Source organism: Doryrhamphus excisus, chromosome 7 (assembly GCF_030265055.1).
Source record: "Doryrhamphus excisus isolate RoL2022-K1 chromosome 7, RoL_Dexc_1.0, whole genome shotgun sequence".
NCBI classification, from domain to species: Eukaryota; Metazoa; Chordata; class Actinopteri; order Syngnathiformes; family Syngnathidae; genus Doryrhamphus; species Doryrhamphus excisus.
Genome location: NC_080472.1, coordinates 12,517,285 through 12,531,570, shown reverse-complemented (window position 1 = coordinate 12,531,570; position 14,286 = coordinate 12,517,285). Strand labels below are relative to the sequence as shown.

General features: G+C 39.9%; 1 protein-coding gene across 7 annotated transcripts in view; it reads left to right on the top strand.

Annotated features, from left to right (window-relative positions):
* The window catches only part of slc4a11 (solute carrier family 4 member 11), an 80,711-nt gene that overhangs the window by 14,683 nt on the left and 51,742 nt on the right, over positions 1 to 14,286 (top strand). For all 7 annotated transcript variants that reach the window (XM_058077325.1, XM_058077328.1, XM_058077326.1 and 4 more), the window contains exon 2: positions 11,164 to 11,214. In XM_058077325.1, the coding sequence (XP_057933308.1) occupies positions 11,164 to 11,214 (51 nt within the window). The remainder of the gene's footprint in view (positions 1 to 11,163; positions 11,215 to 14,286) is intronic.

The window sequence follows — 14,286 nt, the reverse complement described above, 5'->3', positions numbered from 1 at the left end:
CCTGGAAACACGGGGCTTTGGCGGTGAAATACGTACCCGTACAAAGACAAGTGGTTCGATGCCAGCACCAGTCGAGATGGGGATGCGAGTATCGTCCAAGTGCTGACATAAGAATGGCCCCAACGTGGTCCTAATGAAAACAACGTGACGCCAAGTCATATCAGTCTTACAAGTGTAAAAAGAAGTAAGCCACTAATTAAAGTACAGTGCTCCCTCGCTCCGCCGTGGTTCACTTTTCATGGACTCTCACCGTAAGAATACGGTTACAGGGCATGCGTTTACATTTCCCTGGAATGCGGAACCTGTTATGTGCTACACGCCAAGATGCCTTTTCGCTTCCTGGTTGTTGCTGAGCATGGATTTCCATGGGAGGGATGCAGGCCGAGCTCTTATAAAATGCACTTCTGCCACCTTGTGGCCGTTTTTCCAGCATAAAACTGCACCTAACATGATCTCTTATATTGTGGAGTTGCATCATCCTCTTTGTGCCTCGTAAAAGGGTATGGTAATGGGGTTTTACAGCCTTAAAACACAAATATAATATAATATAATATAATATAATATAATATAATATAATATAATATAATATAATATAATATAATATAATATAATATAATATAATATAATATAATATAATATAATATAATATAATATAATATAATATAATATAATATAATATAATATAATATAATATAATATAATATAATATAATATATAATTTTAAAATATTAAATAAAATTAAAATATATCTAATATAATATATAATATAGTATAATATAATAACAAATAATATAATATACAATAAAAATATATAATAGAAAAATAAAATACATAATATAAAAAAAACATAATATAATGTAATATCATATCATATCATTTATTTCAACCAACACAAGCTACTTTGCAAGTTTCAATCATTGCGGGCTATTTTGGGAACCTAAATGAGGGACCCTGTACTCTGTTAACTTTGCCACCAAGTGGAAACGTTGTTGTGAAAAAAGCCACATTAGACTTTGATGGTTGTCGGCTTCCTCTCTGAAGGTCATGAAGCAATGGTCAAGGTCACAGGCATTAACACACACACACATACGGTTCAGCCTCAACAACAAAACACGGACAGTGGACGGGTGACATGTAGAGGTATCAACCACAAATATACGTTCATACATTCCAGTAACGCTAAAGACAAAGTGCTCCCCCTACTGGTAGTATGGAGGACACGCTGCTGTGTGAATTAGTAGTTGCTCCGCATTTGTGTGTGTGCGTGTATGTATAAATGAAGATGGATGACGTGAGTGTGCACGTGCATGTGCATGTGTTTGTATGTGTGTGTGACACTGATCTCTGATCAGTATTCACCGCTGGCAACGCATCTCACACACTGCAGCCTGCGAGCAGCCATCTGGGCAAAACACGCACACACACACATCCAAATTATTATACAGTACACACACACACACACACACACAAGCACTGGAATATCATAAAACCTCCAGACAAACGACACACACACTTATCATTCATTCAAGCTCCATAATTTGACAGTTTACACACAAAAGAATCAAGATTTATGGCAACGCACACACACACACACACACACACACACACAGAAAAATTAATTACGCTAGCGTACGTGCACGGCGTCTGTATTCTGTGTTGGCTCAGTCTCTCAATTTGGCATTGTGCTTGCCGGAGTCGTCTGCCTGTATTATTTGACACTTGCAGTGTGTGTGTTGGCCAGCAGGGGGCACTCTAAAATATTCCTATGCATAAATCCTGCTGTTTTGTAGATTATTATTCGTTAAAAGCAAATGTTTTTTATTTCCGTTACCTAAATTAACTCATTCAATACCAAAGACATTTTGTTATGTTTTTATGTTTTGCGTTTTTTTTTTTGCTAAAATACAAAGGTAGGGAGGGCTGCACGGCGCTCGAGTGGTTAGCGCGCAGACCTCACCGCTCGGACACCAAGGTTCAATCCCACCCTCGGCCATCTCTGTGTGGAGTTTGCATGTTCTCCCCGTGCATGCGTGGGTTTTCTCCGGGTACTCCGGTTTCCTCCCACATTCCAAAAACATGCTAGGTTAATTGGCCACTCCAAATTGTCCATAGGTATGAATGTGAGTGTGAATGGTTGTTTGTCTATATGTGCCCTGGGATTGGCTGGCCACCAGTCCAGGGTGGACCCCGCCTCTCGCCTGAACACAGCTGGGATAGGCTCCAGCACCCCTGCGACCCTCGTGAGGATAAGCGGGAGAAAATGAATGAATGAATGAAGCAAAGGTAATGAATTCCAAAGACGTTGACGTAGTATTCTGCAATGGTCACTAGGTGGCGTCAGTAGTGTTACCGTGATGTTTGTTAAGACACACAAGTACCAGACTTGATCACCCCAACAACAGACTTTTATTGCAGGCTGGAATGAACAGTAACCCACGCCAAGCTAAAACTCGACTTTCAACCCCTGACATCACTTCCTGTCCACGAGTCTTATTTATGTCTGGCTCATTTTCTATGATTATGTCTCCCACATAGGATAATATGCGTGTGTGTTATTTCATGTCGGGGGGCTCTAATAATGTTAAAAAGGGCATTTAGACGGTCATAAACAGGCTTTATGCTTTAACTATATAAATATTCCATTCACGAAAGAGACTTGTACTTCACTCGAAATTCACTTTCGCTGACCCAATACTTTTGTTCTGATAGTCTATGTCCTCAATGCTTGACTGTTTTCCTGCCTCGGGTGGTGATGTCCCACTCTGGTCATTTTTATGTCTCGTGTGTAGTTTCTGGACTCTTTAGTTTTCCTGTGGGTTCACGACACAAAACGATGTCGGTCGGCCGGGCCGCTCTGATAATTATTCCAAGATTTCGGCGGCCATGTTGAGTGCGGTCATGTAGATCAAAGGCGCAGATGAAGGAATCAGAAACACACAGGAGACGTTCTAACACCAAATTGCCGTATGATGCGTGCAAAGAGATGGGGTATTGCGTCATGTTCTTGCTGAAACTGATGTTATTCATGACGAGCTGCTTTTTTTCAACGTTCTGATCTTCATCCACAAGCCTCGTCTCCTGTTCCTGGCTGCGTCCATCCTGATGGACGTAGTATTTAATTCACCAACATGGTCAGAAAAAAACCCAGCTCGAATATTAGCTTAGTATCAGGCACACAAAGGATAGTAAGAAGGATGGAGCAGATGTTGGTCTGCTAGCATAAATACCATAAATAAAAAGCAGAACGTGAGCTTGGAGGGTTCAGACTAGAAAAGAAGGAACGAAGCCAAGGCTAGAAGAGAATATGCAAGCAAAAAGGAAAAAGTGAGGGAAAAAACCTCACTTTTGGTCCTTCCTCTTCCTCGTCTTGTCAGGGAACAGCAGTTTCTGCTGTCAAATCCTGCCTCTGTCTTCACTACTGCATGTTCTGTACTGCAAATTGTACTCTCGGAAATGTTTTCTTATCAATGTCTCTATTTTTATGTAGCGGCATGCCAATACGGTCTTTTTGGCATCATGTCAACACAAAGCTAAATAATCAGATCCGATATCAGGTCCATCATGTTGTTTTTTTCTATTGGCCCTCAAGCAGCCAATACAAATCCAATGAATGAATTATTAATGTGATACGGTAATCCCTCCTTAAGATGTGAGAAGTGAAATAGTGACGCCGCGAAATTCGAAGCGTGTCGTAGCGAGGGACAACTGTATATTATTAAATATGATGCTTTGATATGATGCTTTCTCACCTATAACACGAAGTTAAGATGTTTTGTTTGGTTAGTTTAGCATATTTTGACCTAAACTGGATGGTTTTTAGCATCTTTTTTGGGGGGAAACATATTTGGACACCCTTGTTGTCCATGTCCATGCATGATGTAAATAGAAATCATCTGTTCCAGGGGCAGGCTGCACGGTGGTGGGGTGGTTAGTGCGCAGACCTCACAGCAAGGAGACCAGGTTTCCTCCCACATTCCAAAAACATGCTAGGTTAATTGGCCACTCCAAATTGTCCATAGGTATGAATGTGGGTGTGAATGAAAATGAATGAATGAATGTTCCAGGGTCAAACCGTATGGCAGAATATTAGGGTCACATTAATATTTTGAGAGTAAAATCGGAAATTTACGAGAAAAAACTTTGAGATATTATAATATTATGAGAATAAAGATAGAACGTTAGAGGAATAAAGTCATACATTTATGAGAAAAACATTGGAATATTGCAAGAATAAAGTTGCAAATTTATGAACAAAAAATCATATGATTTTGAGAAGTTTCCGAGAAAATACTTGTAATATTATGAGAATAAAGTGGTGAATTCACAAGAATAAAATTACAGGAATAAAGTCAAAGGTCAAATAATTGCTGTGTCAGGCTATGCTTGTATCATAAAGTTTCCATTTTTTTGTTTTGTTGATTTTATTGTTGGAATATTACCAATTTTTTTCACATCAATATCTGACTTTAAGCTTGTAAATATACAACTATATTCTTTTACATTTCCAACTTTTCAAATCAGGTGTGAACATGAAAAGAAATGGATGCATGCAGGCAGGGCATCAGACAGCTAAATGAATGATGCTGATTATAAAAGTAGCTGCCAATACAATGGCAACATAACAAAGGAGGACAATGGACACAAATAGACGTGGCAGACTCCGTAAAAAAGGAGGTGACAAAGAAGAAGGAAAGGAGAAAAAAGGGGCGCAGGGATTCAAACCTGCGTCACACAAAAACTGAGCGCCCGCCACCCCCGACAGCCCCCTCCAAGGCATTATCCAGCTCAGTGTAGCATCAATCCCTGTCAGGTGTAAGGATTAGCGTGCAGTTTTGCAAGCCGTCGGCTTGATGCCAGCCATGGCTGGTGTGAGACCGCCTTCCTTGGTGGTTTGTGGTTCAGAAAGACTTTCTTTACGATATGCTTTTAGGAATTTTAGGTTTTCCGTCACAGATCTTTGTTTGGTTTATATATTTTTCCAAAATTCAGTCAAAATAGCAAGTCGGGTCTGCAGTTTTATGACATCAGTGCAAATGCAAAAGTAAATGCTGCAAATTCCAGAAACACACACAAACCTTTTTCTCGGCATCCCGGTCAGGTTTTTAAAGACATGTCATTCTGCACTTTTTTTCTTTTTTTAGCTGTGCATTAATTTTTTATTTTTATTAAATTTAAAAAAAATAATTTTTATTAAATATATATTTTTTAAATTTTATTAAATTTAATTTTTTTAAATTTTTTATTAAATTAAAAATTTTTCATTTTTATTTTTAAAAAATCATTAAAATTCATAAAAAATTATAAAAATTTCAAATTCTAAATAAAAATGTCATGCACAGCTAAAAATAAGGAAAGAAAAATACTATCTGAGTATATCTAAAATACCTACTGAGACTGCTGCCCCCGCAACCGGGACCCGGATAAGCGGAGGAAAATGGATGGATTTTTAATGTTATTATTTTATTTTTTATTTTTAAATTATTATTTAAAAATTATTTTATTTATTTATTTTTATTTTTATTTTTATTTTTATTTTTATTTTTATTTTTATTTTTATTTTTATTTTTATTTTTATTTTTATTTTTATTTTTATTTTTATTTTTATTTTTATTTTTATTTTTATTTTTATTTTTATTTTTATTTTTATTTTTATTTTTATTTTTATTTTTATTTTTATTTTTATTTTTATTTTTATTTTTATTTTTATTTTTATTTTTATTTTTATTTTTATTTTTATTTTTATTTTTATTTTTATTTTTAAAAATTAGTATTGTTGATGTAAATGCCTGTGAATTTGGAGCGGCCGGACCGGAGCAAGAAGAACCACAAAAAAGAAGAAGAGAAACTGAGGGGGTGGGGGGGTGAGACAGTAGAGCGAGAGAGACAACAACAGCAGCATTTTTGGATTCCCCCGTTCCAATGTTTGGATGTTGCTGGGTAAACAACAGGAGGGCGTGGCCACACCGCACTCTTCAAGTCAGAACCATGTGCTTCAATACGCCGTTTAATCACAAGGATGCTTCACCGCAACAAAAGTTCCCTCTCTGTTCCTCTCCCTCCCCTCCCCTCCCCTCCCTGTGAGTCATAGCGCTTCAAGGTTGTTTGGATAAAAACATTCATCAAATAATCCGGTCTTCACCTCGTGTGCTCGCCGGCTGCTTTGGTGAAGTAAAATATTGGCGTTGTTTGTCTATATGTGCCCTGTGATTGGCTGGCCACCAGTCCAGGGTGTACCCCGCCTCTCGCCCCAAGACAGCTGGGATAGGCTCCAGCACCCCCGCGACCCTCGTGAGGATAAGCGGTAGAAAATGAATGAATGAACAAACAAAAAACTGGCAATACGTTGGAGTTATTCTAACAAGTTGAAGTTCAAGTTTATTTATCCCCGAGGGGGCAATTTAAAGTGAAAGTGAAAGAAACACTCATGGAAGTCGGTATCACGTGATGTTGATGTTTACGTTTTACTGCCCATGGACTATTCTGTTGATTGTAGACAAGTTTTTGTTTTTGGAAAAGTCATTCAGAAAGATTCCATTTGGAAAGAGGAAAAACTCCTCATGTAAACATGACTCATGTTGACTTTGTACTAGACTTTTGTGTACTAGAGTACTAAGTTGTCCTTGAATCTCTTCAGTCTTCATTTCAGCAAGACAGTTTGGACAATTTTAGGCTTCCAACTGACTTCTGGCGTCTGGAGGTGTCCCAGTACTTTTGTCCATTTCTGTGTTGTTTCCTCCAGTTGACATAGTACTACAGTAGTGCAGTCGTACAGCAGTACAGCAGTGCAGTAGTACAGCAGTGCAGTAGTACAGTACACAAGGCCCATTTGCAGCATTACAGCTTGACTTTGTGGCGTCGCTGTTAGCCACTGCAGCCTTTTTTCCTCCAGTCTTCATTCTTGCTTCGGTGCCAATCGGAGCGTTCTTCTCACACTTCCTGGTGTGCCGTCCCTAGAGGACAACATTTGACTGTGTGTCACCGTACCTCTTGGGACACATGTTTTTATGTGCGCAAACGTGCATCATGCCCCCCCTCCCGAACCCCCAATGCATGCGTGGTGTATGGCGTTAACACGCCCTCACACGCCTGTATCAAAATGATGTTCTGGAAGGTCGGGAGGAATTCCCTCCCCACACGGGATTCCACAAGAACGCCCGCAGGCACAATTAGTCACCAAAGGCTGGTCCTCCCTGGTAGGGACACCCTAATAAACTCCTTACCTTGGTCGTAACGGGATTTGTCTTCCCTGAGGGTGGAGGCCAGGACGGGGGTGGGGGTGGGGGTGGGGGGGTGTCCTGGTATGTAGCCCCCTGGAGATGCACAGGATATGAAGTAGTAGTAGACATTGAAAAAAATCCAAAAACCAAATAAGGAAGAAGAAGCGGGATATAACTTTCCCACTTTTGGACAGATTTAGTAGAGATACTCAATAGTTTTAGGCCACCATTAAATGTACACAAGTACACACAATCTACACTGCAAAACCGCTGCTCAAGCTCTGCAACCATTCTGTCCAGTGGACAGTCATCCATTATATCATAATCATTATTATATTATTCATTAGCCTATTATTATTACTATCATTATTCTTCTTCTGATTATTACTACTACTACTACTAGTAGTAGTAGTCGTAGTAGGCTAGTATTGGCCTGATTATTGGCTTGCTTATTAGCTTGCTTTTGCCCTATTATATGAAATTTGTCAGATATTTTTTTGTAAAAATAAAAATTTATTTAAATTTTTTTTAAATAAAATTTTATAAAATAACATTTTTAAGATTTTTTTGTAAGAAAAAAAAGGGCGGGGGCTAAAATAGGCCTAATGATATCCACTGAATCTGAGTTTATATGGTTGTCTAATAATATAATTATTATTATATTATTAATTAACCTATTATTATTACTATCATCATTATTCTTCTTTTGATTATTACTACTACTACTAGTTGTCGTAGTAGTAGTAGGCTAGTATTAGCCTGCTTATTGGCTTGCTTATTAGCTTGGTTTTGCCCTATTATATGAAATTTGTCAGAGATTTTTTTGTAAAATAAAAATCAATAAAAAAATCAAATTATTTAGGGGGCTTAAGAAAATTTTTGGGGGTCTGAAGCCTCCCCTAAAATAGGCCTAATGACGCCAGAAATGTTGAGGTACTCAACATTTGTTGTATTCATCCGAGAACTGACATACTCAAAAATGGCATAGTGCCAGTGTAGACACACTGCATACTCAAAGACTTAGTATGAGTAGTAGGTAGTATAGGTAGTGCATAGGTAGTAAGTATGCAGTTTGGAACGCAGCCTATGAAACATCTTATGGTTTAGCGTTAACCTTATTAAAACATCCCACCACAGCAGTTCTCCCACATTGAATGAAAGCAGCTAGCATGCAAATAGCATGCAAGTTGATGATTTCTTGTAAGAATGTTTGCAATCAAAGTCTTCACATGTGACAAGGATGGGGGGGGGGGGGGGGGGCTAATTGCTGCAAACAGGGAAATGGTTTCATAAGTCTCAGACTATAGTTAGTCATCAGAGACATTTGGCTCCCATTTTAAGAAGGAAATGTTCTGGTGTGGTTCCAGCTTGAAAAAAAAATGGACACATGAGCAGCTTAATGCTTAATGAAGCCCCCCCTTTTTGTATCGAATAACCTCTTTTTGTATCCGACCTCTCCAACCCCGTCCCCATTACCGCCCCATGAAAACGTCAGCGAATGCAACACGTCATTAACACGTTACATTCCACATTAAACCTACCGATGGCGAAGAAACATCTCTACAAATATATAACAGCATCAAATTAAAAGCCCAAAATGAACACAGACGGGCGTGTAGTTTGTTTTCCATAGAGATGATTATCACGTCATTGTTTGCTGTGGGTGACAGCCAGTGTGCTAGCATCAATTGACTTGACACCCGACAAAATAGGAACACTGGCGCTCAACACGGACGTGTCATCAAAGATTCATTCACACACAGCATCAGCATTTGGGAACAACGATGAATGGGAAAGAGCTATTTGTAATCGGACACATTTCTATGGAATTCTTACTTTGTCTCGGAGCACACAACCATGGTGCGTTCGAGGAACACTAGGAAACACAGCAAAACATAATGAAACCTTATTTTCAAATGGATGTGCATTTCCATATTATTCTATGTAGTTACTGTATTTACAAAAACGAAGTTAGTTGGCGTAGAGCTACGGAATCATGCCAGGGAGCTAGGGAATCATGATGTCCTGTTCCGGTTTCTATTTTGTTAGTGTGCCTTGCAAGGACGCTTTCTGATAAAAGTACGTTACGAGTACATTTGGATTCCTGCAGTGTATTACCTCACCCAATACGTTTTTATGAACCTGTATCATCGTATTTTTTGTATGCAAGATGCAAGAGGAGGTGATGATGCAACTCCCCACTAATGGATTTCACTTCAGAGCAATTTTAAGCCAGAAAAACGGCCACAAGGTGGCAGAAGTGCATGACAGGAAGTGAGTGTAGCGTGCGGAAGATTCCGTATTGTAGGGGATAATGAAAGATCAGTCAATATGGGGGTCGTCTTTTGAAAGATGGCTGGGAACGACACGACGAGTTAACGACACGACAAGATGCGCTCTACACTGTACGCTAACTGGAAAATGTATGGTAACCAAGGGAAATTATTTGTACTTAAACCGAAAAACACTGTAATAGGAGCGCATGCTAACTGAGGTTCCAGTGTAAAGTGAAACGGTCACTTGTGTCTTGGACTGAAATGTCATTTGTCTGCAATCACTTTCTTTACAACGGCAGATCGAAGTCGATTTTTCTTTGCGCCTCAGCCGAGACTCCACAACCCGGCAAATCCCAAGTGGAAAGGAATTAAAATGTAAATGGTGCAATCATTCATTAGGCTGCGTAATATTCTGGCATTAAGCCGTGATGAATGACTATTGTGTGCAGTGAAGACACGGATTTGCAAAGTAGACCAGGATGTTGATGGACTTTATTGTCTCATATCGGGGACGGGGGACATTAAAATACAACACTCAAGTTTTAAACTTGTGCTAAGTGAGATGGAGCTTTTTTTTTTTTTTAAACCCGGACATAAATATGCATCAATTAGAGTCAGGAAAATAGCACGTCAATAACATCACACTGTAACAAATGTTGCTGTTAAATTACAGTACTGGCAGCGAGAATCGCCAGCTTCAAACTGTTATACTGTCAAACTGTGCTACTGTGATCGACAACAACAGTATATTACTGTAAAAGTATTACAGTACTGTGCTGTAGAGAATATAAACGAAATTTTATTTTACAGTTCCTACATTATTCTCAATTAACAACATACTGCTGTAAAATTACACTGTTACAATTTGCCTGTTAAATTACATATCATTTACATATTATTTACATATAAATCACACGAATGTTTATTTAAACGGGTAGTGTCAACCTGAATACTGTTACTGTAAAATACAATAAGATTAATCAAAGAAACTAAAAACCGTTATATGTTCCAGATAAACAAAGTAAATAAATTCTTCAAATGAATGGAAGAGACCTAAAGACATGAAAACATGTCAGTAATTGTTTACAGTGCAGTGTAACTGGACTTCTAGCTAGCAGATGGATGCTACTGCTAGCTATTGAGTTGGTGCAAAGTTATTATTTCATAAAATGCTTGTTTTCGCGTTTTTGTGTTATTATAATTCGGGATGTCCCATGTTGGCTTTTTTGCTAAAAACCGATATTGTCCAATTCTCACTTTTTGATACCGATAACAGCTGACACCGATACCAATATGTGCCACGGGTCGCTAATAACCCCTGGGCCACAATTTGGACACCCCTGCTATACACCTTCCCATAGTAGATGCAACCTTTAAACTTTTTAAGATGTGTAACGAAGCCTGCAACTCGCTCAGGGGAGGCGGGGGGGTCAGAGGCGGTATCACGTCCATGAGTAAGGAGGGTGGTTTGAGCGCGTGCAGGAGGCGTAGCGAACCAAGTGAGAGAGATGATCGATTTTTCTCCCATTTGGTACGCACAGACTGACTGTCGGAACATCATTAAAAAGTTGCTTGTGCAGCCTCTGTTATGATGCATTTGTTGCCATTTCAGTGCATAGCGCCCCCTTGCAGGTCACCTTAATGACTCCTTGTTGTCTTGTCTCCTGCAGAGGCGCCTCCCTCTGGCATGTCCAAGAATGGATACTTCTTTCAAGAAATGGGTGAGTTAGTTACCACGAGGTCTGCAATATGCCAGCTTTGAATGCCATCCAACATGCACACTGAAACATGCTGCTGTGTGGGCTGTGGTTGGACTGCCGGAGCCACCGGCTGCTTCCTCACCTTCCAATTTGTCAGCCATACTGCAGTCATGACAGCAGGGGTGCTTATTTTCTGACTAAAAACCCGACCCGACCAGGCTTCACTGAGGGCCAAATCACTACAAATACACAGAAGCCCTGTGAGTTCCGGAATTGGTAAATGACTGTTAAACACGAAATCTTACAGAACTGACATAATGTGAATGAAATGCAGACTGCATGGCGGTCGAGTGGTTTGTGCACAGTGTGTTGGTAATGTGATGTACAGTCAGGTCTATGTACCACTTCCACACAGAATAGGAGGATAACTTATTTTCAACCTATTACACATTGGACATGCCATGGCTGGCTACATGCAGTGTGTTGGTAATGTGATGTACAGTCAGGTCTATGTACCACTTCCACACAGAATAGGAGGATAACTTATTTTCAACCTATTACACATTGGACATGCCATGGCTGGCTACATGCAGTGTGTTGGTAATGTGATGTACAGTCAGGTTTAAGTACCACTTCCACACAAAATAGGAGGATGACTTATTTTCAACCTATTACACATTGGACATGCCATGGCTGGCTACATGCAGTGTGTTGGTAATGTGATGTACAGTCAGGTTTAAGTACCACTTCCACACAGAATAGGAGGATGACTTATTTTCACCCTATTACACATTGGACATGCCATGGCTGGCTACATGCAGTGTGTTGGTAATACGATGTACACTCAGGTTTACGTACCACTTCCACACAAAATAGGAGGATAACTTATTTTCAACCTATTACACATTGGACATGCTATGGCTGGCTACATGCAGTGTGTTGGTAATGTGATGTAATGTCATATCTACGTACCACTTCCACACAAAATAGGAGAAGTTATTTTCAACCAATTACATCGGACATGCTATGGCTGGTTACATGCAGTGTGTTGGTAATGTGATGTAATGTCATGTCTACATACCACTTCCACACAAAATAGGAGGAGAAGTTATTTTCACCCTATTACACATTGGACATGGTATGGCTGGCTACATGCAGTGTGTTGGTAATGCGATGTACAGTCAGGTCTATGTACCACTTCCACACGAAATAGGAGAAGTTATTTTCACCCTATCACATTGGACATGCTATGGCTGGCTACATGCAGTGTGTTGGTAATGTGATGTAATGTCATGTCTACGTACCACTTCCACACAATATAGGAGAAGGTATTTTCACCCTATTACATTGGACATGTTATGGCTGGCTACATGCAGTGTGTTGGTAATGTGATGTACAGTCAGGTTTACGTACCACTTCCACACAAAATAGGAGAAGTTATTTTCACCCTATTATATTGGACATGCTATGGCTGGCTACATGCAGTGTGTTGGTAATGTGATGTAATGTCATGTCTCCACTATGTGTTGTGTCGTTACTGATGCCCAGCAGCCAGAATAACGTGATAGAGCGAGGGAGTGATGTAGTGAGGGCCGACTGTAATTTGGTGGGTTTATGTAGCATCTTATTCTGTGTTCCCTGAATTCCTTAGCACACTAAATGTTCAGTGATTTCACAGGTGACAAAGCCTTGGTGGAGGTAATGTATCTTACACGTTGCATCAAATGATGGCGTAGAGGAAGTAACGTTGAGAGTGATTTTCTCCGCTCTTGTTCCTCTTTAGCATCCCCCTCATTAGCAAGAAGCAAGGCGCACGCTGGCTCGTTAAAAACGCGTCAGACCAGATTCCTCAGCAGCTTTGACTTTGTCAGCAGCATTTCACCGCTTCACACACAGCCGCTCACCGTTGACGTGGTTTGAAAGTCAAACAGTGGGTGAGGTTGAATTCAAATGTTCAGAGGTCGCCAGCGTAGAGTAACAAGTCAAAGCGGCCTCATAGCGTCCTCGCAAGAAGGCCCACTGATGAAGACGTTGATGAAGATGTGTTCTCGGAGAGCGACCGCCTTGTCAATGAGGATGTGACAACTCATGCTAACATCTATCCACAGTCATTTTCAGTCATTTTCAAGATCGATACCTATTTTTAGTTCCACTAGGGGTCTGTGTTGTCTTATATTGGGCTCAATATGAATGCAGGCCAAACCCGAATGGAAGACTTGTTGTCTTATATTCAGGATCCTGCCAGTCTTTTTCAAGATCATTTTTTTTGGAAACGTGACATGTTTTTCATTCCAGTAGGGGTTTGTGTTGTCTTATGTTGGGCTCAATGTGAATACAGGCCAACCCTGAATGTATGACTTGTTGTCTTATATTCAGGATCCTGCCAGTCTTTTTCAAGATAATTTTTTTTGGAAACGTGACATGTTTTTCATTCCAGTAGGGGTTTGTGTTGTCTTATGTTGGGCTCAATGTGAATACAGGCCAACCCTGAATGTATGACTTGTTGTCTTATATTCAGGATCCTGCCAGTCTTTTTCAAGATCATTTTTTTTGGAAACGTGACATGTTTTTCATTCCAGTAGGGGTTTGTGTTGTCTTATGTTGGGCTCAATGTGAATACAGGCCAACCCCGAATGTATGACTTGTCTTATATTCAGGATCATGTTAGTCATTTTCAAGACCAAGTTTTGGAAACAAGACCTATTTTTAGTTCCAGTATTCAGGATCCTGAACTTTTTTGGGGGGGAAACGAGACACGTTTTTCATTCCAGTAGGGGTCTGCGTTGTCTTATATTGTGCTCCAGATGAATAAGACTTGTTGTCTTATATTCAGGATCCTGCCAGTCATTTTCAAGACCAGTTTTTGGAAACGATACCTATTTTTAGTTCCACTAGAGATCTGTGTTGTCTTATGTATATTGGGCTCAATATGAATATAGGCCAACCCCGAATGTGAGGTTGAATTCAAATGTTCAGAGGTCGGAGGTGACGCCAGCGTAGAGTGACAAGTCAAAGCAGCCTCATAGCGTCCTCGCTAGAAGGTCCACTGATAAAGACTTTGATGAAGATGTGTTCTTGGAGAGCGACCGCCAT